The sequence below is a fragment of the Notechis scutatus genome, chromosome Z, assembly GCF_049901735.1.
Source record: "Notechis scutatus isolate UNSWTSFEM ecotype Mainland chromosome Z, rNotScu1.2, whole genome shotgun sequence".
NCBI lineage: Eukaryota > Metazoa > Chordata > Lepidosauria > Squamata > Elapidae > Notechis > Notechis scutatus.
In genome coordinates, this window is record NC_142025.1 from 24,599,863 (window position 1) to 24,614,671 (window position 14,809).

General features: G+C 36.1%; 1 protein-coding gene across 3 annotated transcripts in view; it reads left to right on the forward strand.

The window, feature by feature from the left end:
* NEK10 (NIMA related kinase 10) overlaps window positions 1-14,809 on the forward strand; it is a 238,999-nt gene that overhangs the window by 174,979 nt on the left and 49,211 nt on the right. For all 3 annotated transcript variants that reach the window (XM_087946352.1, XM_087946353.1, XM_087946354.1), the window contains one exon: window positions 3,137-3,237. In XM_087946352.1, the coding sequence (XP_087802478.1) occupies window positions 3,137-3,237 (101 nt within the window). The remainder of the gene's footprint in view (window positions 1-3,136; window positions 3,238-14,809) is intronic.

The following is a 14,809-nucleotide window of genomic DNA, read 5'->3' on the forward strand; positions in this document are numbered from 1 at the left end:
GTGGCGTATCGATGACAGTATGGCCATTTATCTTGAAGCAATAATTCTGCATTGCTAACATAAGATTAAAACTCATACAACCAAACAATAATAATAAACATAGAGAGTGTACGAAAAGATTGTTTATCATATATGAAAAAGAAGTGGTGTTGCGGCAACACCAGTCACAAGGGAACGGGGCTCTACATCCCTGCACTGTGTTCTCCCTACTTGTGGGCTCCAGAAGAAGCCAAAGCTGCCTTGAAGGGGTGGTGAAACAAAGGAGGGGTGCCCTGTGAGGTTCCAGAAGAGAACACTACTCCCCTGTAGAGCCCCAGGGTTTTTTCTGCCCTCTATGCCATGTTGTGGAGACAGCTGGAAACAGTTAACATCCAAGAAGAGTGTTAGAGCTGACTTGGTGACAGTGTCTGGAACTGGGTGAGAACAATCCTTTTTATTTAAAGTGCAACCCTGACAAGAATATTCATAAAAGAGAGACTCATAATTATTCTTAAAGTGGTGGTGACATAACACTGGGAGTAAAATTCTAAAATGTTAAAAATGGAAGGGAAAGGAATTAAAGGAAGAAAATAGAAAATTTGTTAAAAACACAGAAAATTGGATTTTCAAATTGGACAGACATTGGTTTTGGATAGGCATTTTAAAATGCTGAAATCTTCTACCAAAAAAACTAATATAATATTTACTTTTGGAATATATCAGTAAAGTTTGATAAGAAAGACAAGACAAAGTGAAAACTAGTTTAAGAGTGCCACCTGTTGTCAAAGGAAGACATAACATCCCTGGAAAGTCCTGGTTTATGGAGAATTAAAAGTGAGAAATAAGAGAACTTTATTATCAAAAGATCTCTGAAAGCTTTAATATAAGACTCAACTGGAAGAGAGATTCATGAAAGTTGTACCCTTGGATTACTTAAAAGAACAGATCAACTAATTTTGGGATATAAAGACTCCTGGACATTCGATATTGAATTTCTTGTTTGAAAAGTGGCTTTGGTTTGAATAAAAGATTGTTGGACTATTGGACAAAAAGAAATAAAATAAAAACAAAGATGAGTGGAATCTGGAAAGAAATTGCATTGGAAATTCAGGATATAAAAGATACCTTGACAAGAAGATGTGAGTAGATCTTGAATAAATTACAGAGCATAGACGTAGAGCTGTAAATTGAGACACAAATGACAAAAAGAAAACAGAAGGTTCAGGAAGAGGAGTCAACTGAAAGAGTAGCCGGAAAAATAGAACAGACAAAACAACAAACAAAAAAAATTGATAAAAATGAGATAAAAATAAAAATGACAATGATTGATGAATTAAAACAAGGGAATTAACTTTAAGGGAAGTTAAACAGGAATTGGAATTGCAGGGAGATTTTTTGGGGAGAAAGATAGGGGTAAGAATAGAAAATGAGACAATGAGACCAATTAGTAGAGACGGGAGAAATGTTTAAGAGGATTGGCCAAGAAGTGGCAGATAGAGACAAAGATTTAAGAGAGAAATATGGGAGAAAATCTAAGAAACGAATAATTAAAGCCTTAATGTTGAGTGAGAGATGATGGTTAAAAAAGATTATGATTTAACATAAATGTGTGTATTATTAATTAAGACATAATCGTTAAATGTAATAAATATAAATATTAACATTTCATTGGAGGAAAAGGAATGATATGTGGAATTTGATTGACATAAAACAATATATTGAAATATTGCATAAGATAATGAAAGATTACAACTTAATAAAAATAACTACTATTATTAGAATTACATAACTTGTTAAATGTAAATATGATGAATACTATTTTACTTGTATTAAAATGTGATTAGAAAGGGGATTTTTTTAAAATATAATAGTGGCATAATTAAAAATGAAAAAGGGGATTAATAATGGAAAATTACAACTCAATATAAATTTGTGAATTGTTATTAGAATTATATAGTCTGTTAAACACTGCAAATATGATTATCAATATATTATTTGTAGTAAAAGGAGTGATGTTAAGAATATAGAGATTGACACAAAAATATACCAAAATATCAAATAATTAAGAATGATAATTTAACAAAATAAGCATATTAAGATTAAATTTTAAAAGATTGTCAATTGTATTAAACATGTAGAATATTGTCATATTTGTTTTAAAATGTAAGACACTCCAGTGCCACACTGTTCACACGATACATTTGTTGAAACAAGAAAAAATAAATATTCAAAAAAAGATTGTTTATCATATACATTATATTAAGTGTTCAGATTGGTGACCATTTTCTTGTTTGATGCATGCCATTTGAACATTCCTTAAGTATGGTAATATTTTATCTGGGGCGAAAAGAGCATTAATAGAACATACTGTGATTGTTGATGAAGCCTGACTTTGAATATTCTTATATTCCTGGCAGCCAAGGACAGAAATCATAAATATTGTGGACCCAATAATGGTGATCTGGCTGTATTAAAAAAAGGAATATTGGAAGATAAACTAATCTTGTAATGATCTTGTTGTGGAGACACTAGATATTTCCCCGTTCTTTACATATATTTATATTTTAAGCTGAGAAATTATGCAGGAGTTGCTATTTTAATTGTTTTATAAAAGAAAAACATGTTACCGTCTTTTAGCATATGTTCATTCATAGTCTGTGATACTGAATCAGAAAGGAAATGAAAATCTAAATTTGCTCAGTTCTTGACAATATTATTAATAAATTTGAACTCCTTTGTAGATTTTTATGTCTGGTTATAGAGTACACCTAAAATAACCTTATTCAGGTTTCAAAGGCTGAAAATGGCTTTTGTATTTTCTTCCTAGATAATCTTGAAAGCATATAAAGTTGTGATTTGACAACCTTTGTATAGCCTACATCTAATTTTATTGAATATTTTTTAATATTATTTTGCTTTGCTACATGAATATTTCACCTGAACTAAAGTATGGAAAATGTTTTATATTTAAAATTCAATAACTCTCTATTAATAGGGTTGTTACAAGAAGGGAAATACTAGATATCTTTAAATTTGCAAGATCCAAATGCCTTTGTGCTCTTTTTCTCTCTTTCCTGGCTTCTGCATTTGTCTTTGAGAGAAATACTGAAACCAGCAAATTGATTTTCATTGCTGACTGTAACATTATCTTCTGCAGCATCAGCTGGGATTGCTGTGTCACAACGGAAGGTGCGTCAGATCAGTGATCCTATTCAACAGATTCTAGTTCAGCTGCACAAAATTATTTACATCACTCAGGTACCTTTTACTCATATTATTTTAATACAGACTAGTTGTATTGCTTGATAGGTATAACAATAGTTTCTCTGCTCCCAGCCAATGTATATATTGTTTCATCTTGCAGGTAATATTTGCTTCTGCAAATGGGATGTGGAGTCCAGAACCTTATTTTGAGGAGCCAGAACAGTGAGAATAGGTATCACACTTCCAGAAGTGTAGCGATATAGGAGGGCTGGAGGTTGTTCCTTGCTCTTGCCCACTCCCTCCATTTCTAATCATGAATTGATCTCTTGTTCCAGCTTCTGGTACACACACATAGGTGCATCCATGTTTCTTAACTATAGTTAGGTTCTCATTTAGGCGTAAAGGAAGTACTGTTGGACTCTTTCCATCTCTGAGTTAGGCTGATAGGCATCTTTGACAGATAATTTTTTTCATAATCTTTGATTCTTAATAGGGCAATCTATGTTGAATAACTCAGTTTTGCAGTATTTCTTCCTCTTCATTTTTAACAAGCTTCTCTATGCTTGTCAATTTCTACTTGGAAGACTTTCATTCACTCTCCAGTTAACAAGTCTTCAGGAGTGTAAATTGCTCAATCCAACTCAGATTTAATAGCCTGCACTTCCCTGGATTAAAATAAGAGCTCTTCAACTTTCAGAGGTGCCTATCCTGGTTTTTTGATGATATCACTAGTGGAAGCCCAGTAAACCTCATCCCATCCCTTCTCCTTAGAATACTTTCAATAGGAGAATACTTTCTATGTAGAGTTCTGGTGGTGCAGTGGTTAGAATGCATTATTGCAGGCTAAATCTTCCCATAGCCTTGAGTTGGATCTTGACAGGCTCGAGGTTGACCTATCCTTCTATCCTTCCAAGGGTCATTTAAATAAGAATCCAGATTGTTGGGGGCAATCTGGGATGGGATTCTACCGGTTCTGTCCGGTTCTATAGAACTCCTTGTTAACTTTCTAAGCAGTTTGGAGAACTGGTAGTTAGAAGCAATCTCATTTTGTTTTTTTCCACCCTTATTACATTCTTGGCAGACAGCCTAGAGTTACTGTCTCCGGAGCTTTTGAGGCTTGACTTTCTTAAAGGGGAAGGGTTGTTTTAAGATTTTTATACTGCTGTTGGGAGGAAATACTTCCCTCAACAATCAGTACTTTGAAGAAATAATTGAATAATGAAGCAAAGCTTTTAGTGACAGGGAACCAAGATGAGTGACATTCAGCAAGGCTTCTTGGCTAGCTAGAAAGATTGACTTTCAAACGTGAGTTTACATACCCTTTCTGAGTTTTGGTCTAAAACTGTTTTTTGCTGAATGTTAATTTTGTGCTTGGTGCTGTTTAATCCTGTGTTTGTTGATGGGATAATTTTCCCTATTCAGTTTCAACAAGCAACAGCTACTGTTGTGATTTAATTGTTTGTATTGTGTTTGAATTTTTTCCTGCCTCATGGTTTCTTTTTCTATCTGGGGAGGGGATCTTCCTCACTGCTTTAGTACTATCTGGCACTGTCCTTTTGGGGGTATACTTCCAAGAGGCAGGATGCAAGCTTGGCACTGATTTTTTTTTACTGCCTTTCTGGGGGGCATGTGACCTTTCCTTAAATCTGGATGATTTCCTTAGGATATCTTGTGAGGTGAGTGAGACCAGCTGGTAACTTTAAGTGGAGCAAATGGATCTAAGGATTGCTTTTCCTGGATGTGCTTTTTCTGGAGAGCTTAAATGACCTCTCTGCTAAAGAGTTTCACTTTATGAGCAAGAGATGGCTGCTTGATAATTATCACTGCATTTTAACTATTTTCATTCCTCAAGGTGCTCTGGCACCCTGCCTGATTTGTAACTCTGGCTTGCAGGTATTTTTAATCTAATGATTGGTATTTAGGCAGCTTTTTGCAAGCAAAGAAGCTTTTTGTATTTTTGTACAGATAATCCTTGACTTACAACAGTTCATTTAGTGACCATTCAAAGTTACAATGGCACTGAAAAAAGTGACTTATGACCATTTTTCACACTTATGACCATTGCAGCATCCCCACTGTCATGAGAGGCCAGGCAAGAAGAAGCACCCCTTAACATGAGTGAGGTCGAGTTGGCCACGCCCACCCAGTCACATGACCACCAAGCCACATCCATCAACTAAGCCATACCCAAAGAACCAGTTGTTAAAAAAACTGAATCCCACTCCTTGACGGGTCTTGTGCCATCTTTACCAGGATAGTAACCCACAATTAAACAGTAAACAGCTGTCTGCGTACGGTACTGCGTTTTCACACTAACTCTCAGTTATCTGAGTCTGGTATGTGCTGGGCCCATAACCAGTGTTGAGATATTCCCCGTTAGGAGAATGAGTGCACTCAGGGAAACATAGTGAGAGTGGTGTTGAATAACACACAACCAGCACACAGATACACTGAATAGTAAAATGTTGGTTTTACTTCCAGTAAATGGGTAAACAAAGTCCAACAAACAGTCCAAATCATACACAGTTAAAGCAGGTAGTATCAGTCCAGGGATAATCCAAAAATGAAGTCAAGTATCATAAACAGAGTTTGCTAACAGTTGCAAGACTCACAGCAATCCAAGTAGAACGACAATCAGGCAACACGGCAAAAACAGGAAATGCAAGGAGAAAGGAACCAGGTTTCTGGCTCCATTTTATGGTCGGAGGAACCTCAGCCAATCACACTTACAGCATTCTCTTAAAGATACAATATTAAATGACTATCCTGGTTTATATATTTCCAACCCAACTGTTAGGTGACTATCATTCCTAACATCTCCTCGCCTGGCCTCTCATGACTGTGGGGATGCTGCAACAGTCCTAACTGTGAAAAATGGTCATAAGTCACTTTTTTCAGTGCCATTGTAACTTTGAATGGTCACTCCACACAAGCAAAATACCAGCAAAAGAGGAAAAAAAACTCCAGAGAAGTTCCAGAGACAGGAAGTCTTGTCCTGCCAAGAATGTAATAAGGGTTAACGGAGAGCCAGTTTCTATAAGCAACACCAGAATGTTTCCTTCCTGCCTTCCTTACAGGATTAGGCCAGTAATTTATTCTAACAACCGGTTCTCTGAACTGCTTAGAATGTTAACAACCGGTTCTAGCGAATAGGTGTGAACCTGTAGAATCCCACCCCTGGTCCAGGTGTTTTATTGTTTTTTTGTCTTTTAATTGCTTCTGTTATTTCCATTGTTATTTTTTCATTTAACATTGCTCTCATTGTGTCTGGTATTTTAGGTAGACCAGCCTTTTCCAAATATTGTTTTATTTTATCTTTTGATATTTTTCTTGACCGTAAACTTTCTTTAAAAATTCCTGGATTATTTTCTTTTTGTCTTCATTGTGATGATGGAAAATCCCTTCTCATCTATCAGTTTGTATATTATTTTCTTCTCTTTCTCTTTTTTTCAATTTATATGCTAGCCATCTACCTAGCTTATTTGCATTTTCAAAAAAGTTTTGTTTTGCCATTTTGATTTTTTGTGCCATTTCCTCTTAGATTCAGTTTATGTTTTATTAGATCAATTTTCTCTTTTATTTTTTTTGGGAATCACTCTGCAATTCTGTCTCTAATTTTTTACGCCCTTCTTTAGTGTATTTTGCTGTTGTTTCCTTTCCTTGCTTTTTCTTGCTATATATGTTATCAGATGTATGCTTTTGCCATGTCCCAAACAGTTTACAGTGATGTTTCTTCTTTTCTATTTTCTTTGAAGAAAAATTCCATTTCTTTTCCTATTATTTGTGTGAACTCCTTGTCTTTTAAAATAGTTTGATTCAGTGTCCATCTCGGTTTCTTCCTTTGTCCCTTCCATGTAACTTTTAGGGGCTTGTGGTCTGTCCATGTTTGATTCTATATCTACCTCTTGGATATCTGTTCTGGTTGCTGATGTCATCTATGCCATGTTTATTCTTGACCATGACTGATGTCCATTTGAGTAAAATGTATATTGGTTTGTCTTTGGGTTTAGCTCTGTCCATATATCCTATAGGCTTATTTCTTGTGTCATTTCAAAAATGGTTTTTGGAAATGTCCTTATTTTTTTACTTTTTTTACTGGTTCTATAATATATTTTGGTGTCCACAATTGCGTTGAAGTCCCCTATCATACATATGTTTACATGCTCCATTTAGGTTATCTTTTTGTGAAGTCTTTTGTAGAATTTCCTGCTTATTGTTTGGAGTATAGATTGCAATCAAAAGAATCTGTTTCTGGTTTATTAGCACCTCCACCATTAATATTTTCCCTTCTTCATTTACATTGTTTGGCTTTTAATGGTTCTGTAACATATAGTTCCACCCTTCTTTTCTTTTGATGTGCTAATGCTGAATATAGTTTCCTGATTTTGGGGTATTCCAATAAGTTGCCATGTTGTTTTTTTAATATACACTTCTTGAAGACAAATTATATCCAATTTTAACCCTTTGTGAAGTTTTTTTCTTTTCATGGGGGAGTTCAATCCTTTTATGTTATGAGATAACATATTTACTTCTTCCATCTTTTTATTTATATATAGGTCTTACCCTTCTAGTTGTTCTTATCTCTCTCTGTCCTTTTATTCTTGCACCTTCTCATTCTGCCACACATTTTTCACCTTCTCTCTTTCTTCTTGATGTAGGACTTTTTGTTCTATTTGCATTTCATCTTGACTTTTACTTTCTATCTCCTCTCTACTTTCCTGTTCTTCATTCGCAATAAAATGGTATTCAAAGAATTTGTGTGCTTTATCAAGTGTATCCACCCTAATTTTTTATCTTGCCAGGTGACCAGAATTCCTTCTGGTATCAGCCATCTAAAAGTCATGTTATATTTGATCAGTTATGCTGTCAAAATTGGTATTGTCTCCTCTTCTCTCTCCTAGGGATCTGTTTTAAAATCACAATTTCTCTCCCTTTATACTTCAAGGGCTCATCTCTAGTTCTTTTATATATTTCATCTCTCAACGTTTTTTTAGTAAATCTCACGTGCACCCCTTTTGGTAGTTTATGTCTTCTTGCATAATTCATATGGATTCTAAATATTTTATCTATTTCCCTTTGGATGTTTATTTTCTGTAGTGCCCAAGTCAGTAGTTCTATCATCACATCAGCCAGGTCTTCCTCTTTCTCTTCCATGATAGTCTGAAATCTCAAATAGCAGGCCGCCTTTTTCATCTCTAGAAAAACTACTGTCTCTTCTAATTCTCTATCGGCCTGTGATAACTTTTGGTCCATTTCCTTCATTTTTTCCCTGTTTGTTCAGCCTTTATTTCTATTTTCTGTATCCTATGTTCATTTTTCACTATCATTTGCTAAAAATTCCCTATCTTTTTATCCATCTTCCATATATCTCCTTTCATCTCCCCCATTTCATTCTTACTCTTGTTGTGGTTTTTTGACATAGCTTCTTGACTTTTGGACTTGGCTTCTTGAATCAATAGTAATATCACTTGCATATTCTGAAGGGAACTTGTTTTGTCCAGACCTATCATGCGTTCTATTGATCTTTGGTTGGATGGGTTGATGTTGCTGCTGCTGATGAGGGTGTAGATGCAGCTTTCTTTTCTATCTTAGATGTATTTGATATACTTGTCCTCTAATATTCAGCAGGGAGCTTGTCAAGGAGGAGAAGACAAAAAGGTTATGTCTACAAAGAGAAAAATTATTTCCCATACTCCCAGGTGTACCTCCTTCAATTCTCTGGTATAGTATCTGTAAAAGTATACCCACAATCTAAGATCAAAGATAAAATATATCTTTGATCTACAGTATTAATAGTCCTTCCAAGTCCATTAATTACTCATAGATCCCTTAAGGGTAAGTACTTCCTCTATTCTTCTTCCTCCAGCAATCAAATTTATAATCCACATAGATCTGTCCACACTGCTATTGTTATAGTGCTTTTAAGAGTCCTTTTAAAAATTAAAATGTATAATCCACCAAGCCCCCAAAACCCATCAGGTCACTGGCTTTCATTTCAGAGCAGTACCTACATGAAAACACAATTTCCAAATTCACAAAGAATACTTCACATTCTTTTTACTTTTCCATAGCTCAAGCTGCTCAATGTCCTGACCAATTGTCTCTGGATATCTCAAGAGTCTTTATGGGTCTTCATAGATCTAGCAAGTCACTGCCTCTTCATACAATTTCTTCTGGACAATAGATGGTGCCCTTACTCTCTTTTAAATGCTCAAAAAGTTTCCCCTTAAGCGTTCCAAATCCAACATCAGTCCAAAAAATACTAATAAATATATTCCTAATAATCTTCCAATATTTAAAATTATTTCAAGATAGTTGGTCTGGGCTTTCCTTTAACTCAAGATAATTCCTTTACGGTCGTTTCTCCCATTCTTTGCCAGATCTGTCAGTAGCTCTGAAAGCTTAGTTGCTGCTATTTTGGGGGTGCAGAATCCTGTTCCACCTTTTTTTTCTGTCCCACTTTTCACTAAGTTTTTAATATTAAATCAAGATAGATTCAGTTAGAAGTTTCTCATCCAGTACAGCCATGTTGCTCTTCGATTTTTCCCTTACTGTCTCTCACCAAGCTGTCACAGCTTCGGGTCGGCCATGTTGAATGTCTTCTCTCCTGTTGGCTCCAAGGGGTTTCCCCTAGTTGTAGCAAGAGATTGCCTTTCTCCAAGCAGTCTTTGGGGCTTCCTGTCTACCTTCATCAATCCCTCCGGGGTTAACTTTGACTAGTGAAGGTCTCCAGACAGGCGAAATTGAATGGGAATAATGGAGCCCCATTTCCCCCATCTGCTTCACTGTGATGTCACTACCAGAAGTCCTGTTGGGGGCAATACTCTGTCATTATAAACCACTCAGACAGTGCTATAGAGCAGTGTATAAATCTAAGTGCTATTGCTATATGGGAAAAGAAAAGTATGTTCTATTTCCAGCTTCTCTTTATCAGCATCCCTGTCTTTGGGTTTTATATATGATCAGCCAACAGGAAGCCAAACTGTCAGAATAATCCTGAAGGATTCTTTGAATAACGATAAGCAATTGTGCACAGTTTTCAATGGTTCATGATTCCTGAAAGCTACTGGGAGTTTCCATCCTTATCAAGCCATTTGGAATACCTAAGCATGCAGAAACCACTATAACTTTTAGGCACATGTCTACCTAATTTAGTATTAGCAAGTGCTAAAGTAAAATATAAACATTCACCCTCTTGGGTTACTACAATTTCCTTTCACCAACAGGAGTGGCAAAATAAATTCTCTTTTTTACCTATACATGCAGTCTAAATTTGTTTCAGAAGATTAAAGTACCTTTTAAAGTTGATATCAATAGGTAACAGGGGAATCAGAAGAATTCACCAGTCTTTATCAAAAGCCTTATAAATCTGTTAGATCTCATAATTTCACTGGATTCTCCTCCCATTGGCCCATCCATCCTGCTCTTCAAAGCTATGCAAACTCTGCCAGATTTTGATTTGACAATAGTACATTTCTTTATATTCCCATACATTCTTTTTTACATTCCAAATACTTTCAGGGAAAAATATATTTCCAATCTCACTATTTGTATTTCTTTATAACTAATCTACATTTCTCCACAATCATCATAATTGTGTAGGCCAGTTTTTCTTTTTTCTTTTCTTATCTCCATATTTCTTATGTATCCAAGAAGCTCACTTATTTTTGATTGACTAGTTTAGCACAGGGTATTTCTTTGTGTGAATGTTACATTTTTATTTTCTGACTTACAATACCAACTCATTAAAAGAATAGTTTTCTCCACATGAGTAGTATGCTCCAGTTGAATGCACTACAAATTTATAAATTCTTGGATAATGGAAATTGCAGCCTAACTCTGCTCAGAGTTGGAAGGGACCTTGTAGGTCATCTAGTCCAACCCCCCACCCAAGTGGGAGACCCTACACCATTTCTGACAAATAGCAGTCCAATCTCTTCTTGAAAGTCTCAAGTGATGATGCTCCCACAACTTCCAAGGGCAAACTGTTCCATTGCTTGATTGTTATCACTGTCAGAAAGTTTCTCCTTATATCCAGGTTAAAACTTTCCTTGTTCAGTTTCCATCCATTATTCCTTGTCTGCCCTACAGGTGCTTTAGAAAAATAGCTTGACCCTTCCTCTCTGTGACAGCCCCTCAAATATTGGAACACTTCTATCATGTCTCCCCTGGTCCTTCTTATCACTAGACTAGCCATGCCCAGTTTCTGTAGCCGTTCTTCATATGTTTTAGTCTCCAGTCCCCTAATCACCCTGGTTGCTGTTCTCTGTATTTTTTCTAGAGTCTCAACATCTTTTTTATAATGTGATGATCAAAACTGGATGCAGTACTCTAGGTGTGGTCTTACTAAGGCTTTATAGAGTGGTATTAGTACCTCACTTGATCTTGATTGTATCCCTCTGTTAATGCAACTTAGGATTGCATTAGCTTTTTTGGCTGCTGCTGCACGCTGCTGGCTCATATTTAGCTGGTTGTCCACTAAGACGCCAAGATTCCTCTCACAGTTACTGGTATTAAGTCTCGTTTCACCCAATCTATATGTGTACTTTTGGTTTTTCTTGCCTAAGCGTAGAACTTTACTTTTCTCTACATTGAATTTCATTTTGTTAGATAAGGCCCAGTGTTCTAGTCCATCAAGATCCATCTGGATCTTGAGTCTATCTTCTTGGGTGTTAGCTATTCCTGCCAGCTTAGTATCATCTGCAAATTTGGTAAGTTCCCCTTCTATTCCCTCATCTAAGTTGTTAATGTAGATATTGAAGAGTACTTCAATAATGAAGTATTGAAGAGATATTGAAGATAATTAGATTTAACTCTTCAGTGAATTGTAGCCTTTCCTCCAATCTCTGCACTACTGCTATAATGAAGATTATATCTCCGTTATATAATGAAGATTATTATCTCCCTTATTTTTTTTCCACTCAAATAGAAGCAAAAACCATGTTGGGTGCTCAATTTTGCATTTGGTCTTCAGGGTAATGTCTGATGCAAAGCTCCATTGAAAGATTTTGGATGTTGGCAGATGTTTTTTCTACCTAAGGGGAAAAAAAACATCTGCCAACTTTGTAGACGGATATGATTGAACAGAAGTGCATCAATGTAAGCTTTAAGGGAAAAACGTTGGAATTCTTCTGCAGCCTAATAGATTCTACCATATATTTAAGTGAAGAGAAAGCAACCAGTCTTTTTTTATTCCCATTATAGGCAGATTTCTTCAGAGAGTTCTGAAATAAATATTTCAGAGAGTTCTGAAATAAACACATCTGTTGATCAGTATTTATTGCACATGTGGTTTCAGTGAAATTGATTAAGGTTTTTGCATTTTTATTCTCAGTTAATATGATAACATGGAATTACAAAAGATTGCTGACCAATTGTCAGAGTCTTGAAATACTTCCTTATATCCTTTTCTATAGGCTCTCTGATAAGCATATCAATCAGTTCTGGACCTTTTCTGGCAAGCTAAGCTGGATTGTCTAAGAGAAGAATTCTTGTTGTCATTTCTGGACTTCTAGCATCCTTTCTCCATTCTGTCTCCATGGCAACAAGTTTCATTCAGACCTGAGAGAAATCATGCAAGCTTTAAAAAAAAAACAATTATGTAAACCTCTTACCTTATTTCCACTCATCTATATCTTTGAAAACAAAGCAGGAATTAAAATCCAATCACTGAGACAACTTTACTCAATTTCATTCAGAGGGAAGCAATTTTCTGAACTCCTTATTTACTCCGAAATGTCCCTATATGAAAAAGGAAACTTTTTTGCTACTACATTATGCCTTTGTATGTTATATGTTCAGTATTTGATAAATAACCTTGAACAATTGTTAAAGGAGGAGCTTGTAACCTGAACCAAAATACAGCAACAAGAATCTCTCCATAAATTATATATAATTAAACCCCCTTATTCTTACTATAAATGGAACAGTAGCATAACTATGAAGTAGTTATTTCCTGTATTATATTATCTTGAATTAAGCACTGGCATTGAAAACAAACACACCAACATTGAGTTTTAGTATAAATAAAGCTTCAGTTTTCAACTTTGAGATCAAGTTTGACCTCAAACAGTAATTTTTATATTGTAGGTGCTTCAAGTCTTTGATCCCTAAGATATTATAAACACAATAGAAAAGAATACATGTAGCTCAAAGTTGAACTGTGGAGCCCTTGATGCTCTCTGAGCTTGGTTGTTTGTGTGTAGATGTTTCATTACTTGATTAAGTAACTTGATATTACCTAGTAAGGTAATGAAATATTTGCAAACAAGCAATGAAGCGCCAAGGATTCCACATTATAAACACACCTAAAAGTCATTTTTCTGCATATGACACAAACATGTTTCAAATCAGTTTACTGGGAAATTGTTGCTATCTCTTTGTGTAGGCATAATAGAAAAGAGGGATGGACTGTTAAAAACCATGCAGTGAAACACAAAACCACTCTTTTATAAATACTTTATATTTATAAATATTTATATTTTCATATTTTTAAACCATCCATCGCCTTAAAGAACGACTCTGGAAGGTATACAGTAAAACATTGAAATGAAAATAGTGTATAAAAACGTGAATGTTAAAGTTAAAATTTTAAGTTAAAAATTTTAAAAGATTATAATCACATTTATGTACCAAAAATGTCAGGAAGATCTGAAAAACATCCACAGTAAATGGAAGGATGCACAGACTGTAGCTGTGGACTGAAAATTGTGGAATACCCTTGCAGCCCAGTATGCTCTTTATGATGATAATGACATTTTAAGAAGCCAAGAATAATTAACTTTTGATTGACAAAGGCAAAGGGAGGTCTTTCATGACACTAAACAACCCCATGACTGCGTGCTCCTTTAGGCTCTCCATGCAAAACTGCAGAGTCACGTTTTAACTCTTTTTTAAAAGGCTAGAGGAGTGGAGGCCTGGCTTACCAGACAGAGTTGTTTTAGATCGTGGTGTCCAGTTCACTGCTCAATTCTGGAAGAGCCTAATGAATGCATTACGGGTGCAAGTATGTTTAGCATCGATGGCAGGACTGAGAAAGTAATTGGCATCCTCGCCCAATACCTCAGATGTTTTGTTAATCAACGACAAAACGACTGGGTGACCTATCTTCCTTTGGTGGAGTTTGCTTTTAACAATTCTCAGCACACCTCCACCCACATGTCGCCTTTTTACGCAAATGTGGGTTACCATCCGAGGATTTTCCCCTTGTCGATCTTGGATTCCCCGGTTCCAGAGACGCGAGAATTTTTATCGGAACTGCATTCGGTTCACCAATTGGTCTCACAATAATTGGAATGGGCTAAGGCAGACTGCAAAAGGTTTGCGGATCATTCGCGTCGAGTGACACCTCCGCTGGCTGTGGGAGACAGGGTGTGGTTATCCACGAAGCATCTACGGGTCGATCGTCTGATTAAGAAGTTGGACCATCGCTTCATTGGTCCCTTCTCTATCGAGGCGGTCATCAATCCCATTGCTTATCGGCTCACCCTACCGCGCTCCATGCGCATTCATCCTGTCTTCCACCGTTCCCTTTTGGTACCTGACACCCCATCATGTACTCTCCGTTCTCCCGATGATACGGGTTCTCCATCTGGGCCCAGCAATGATCCTGTTGTTGATGCCACGG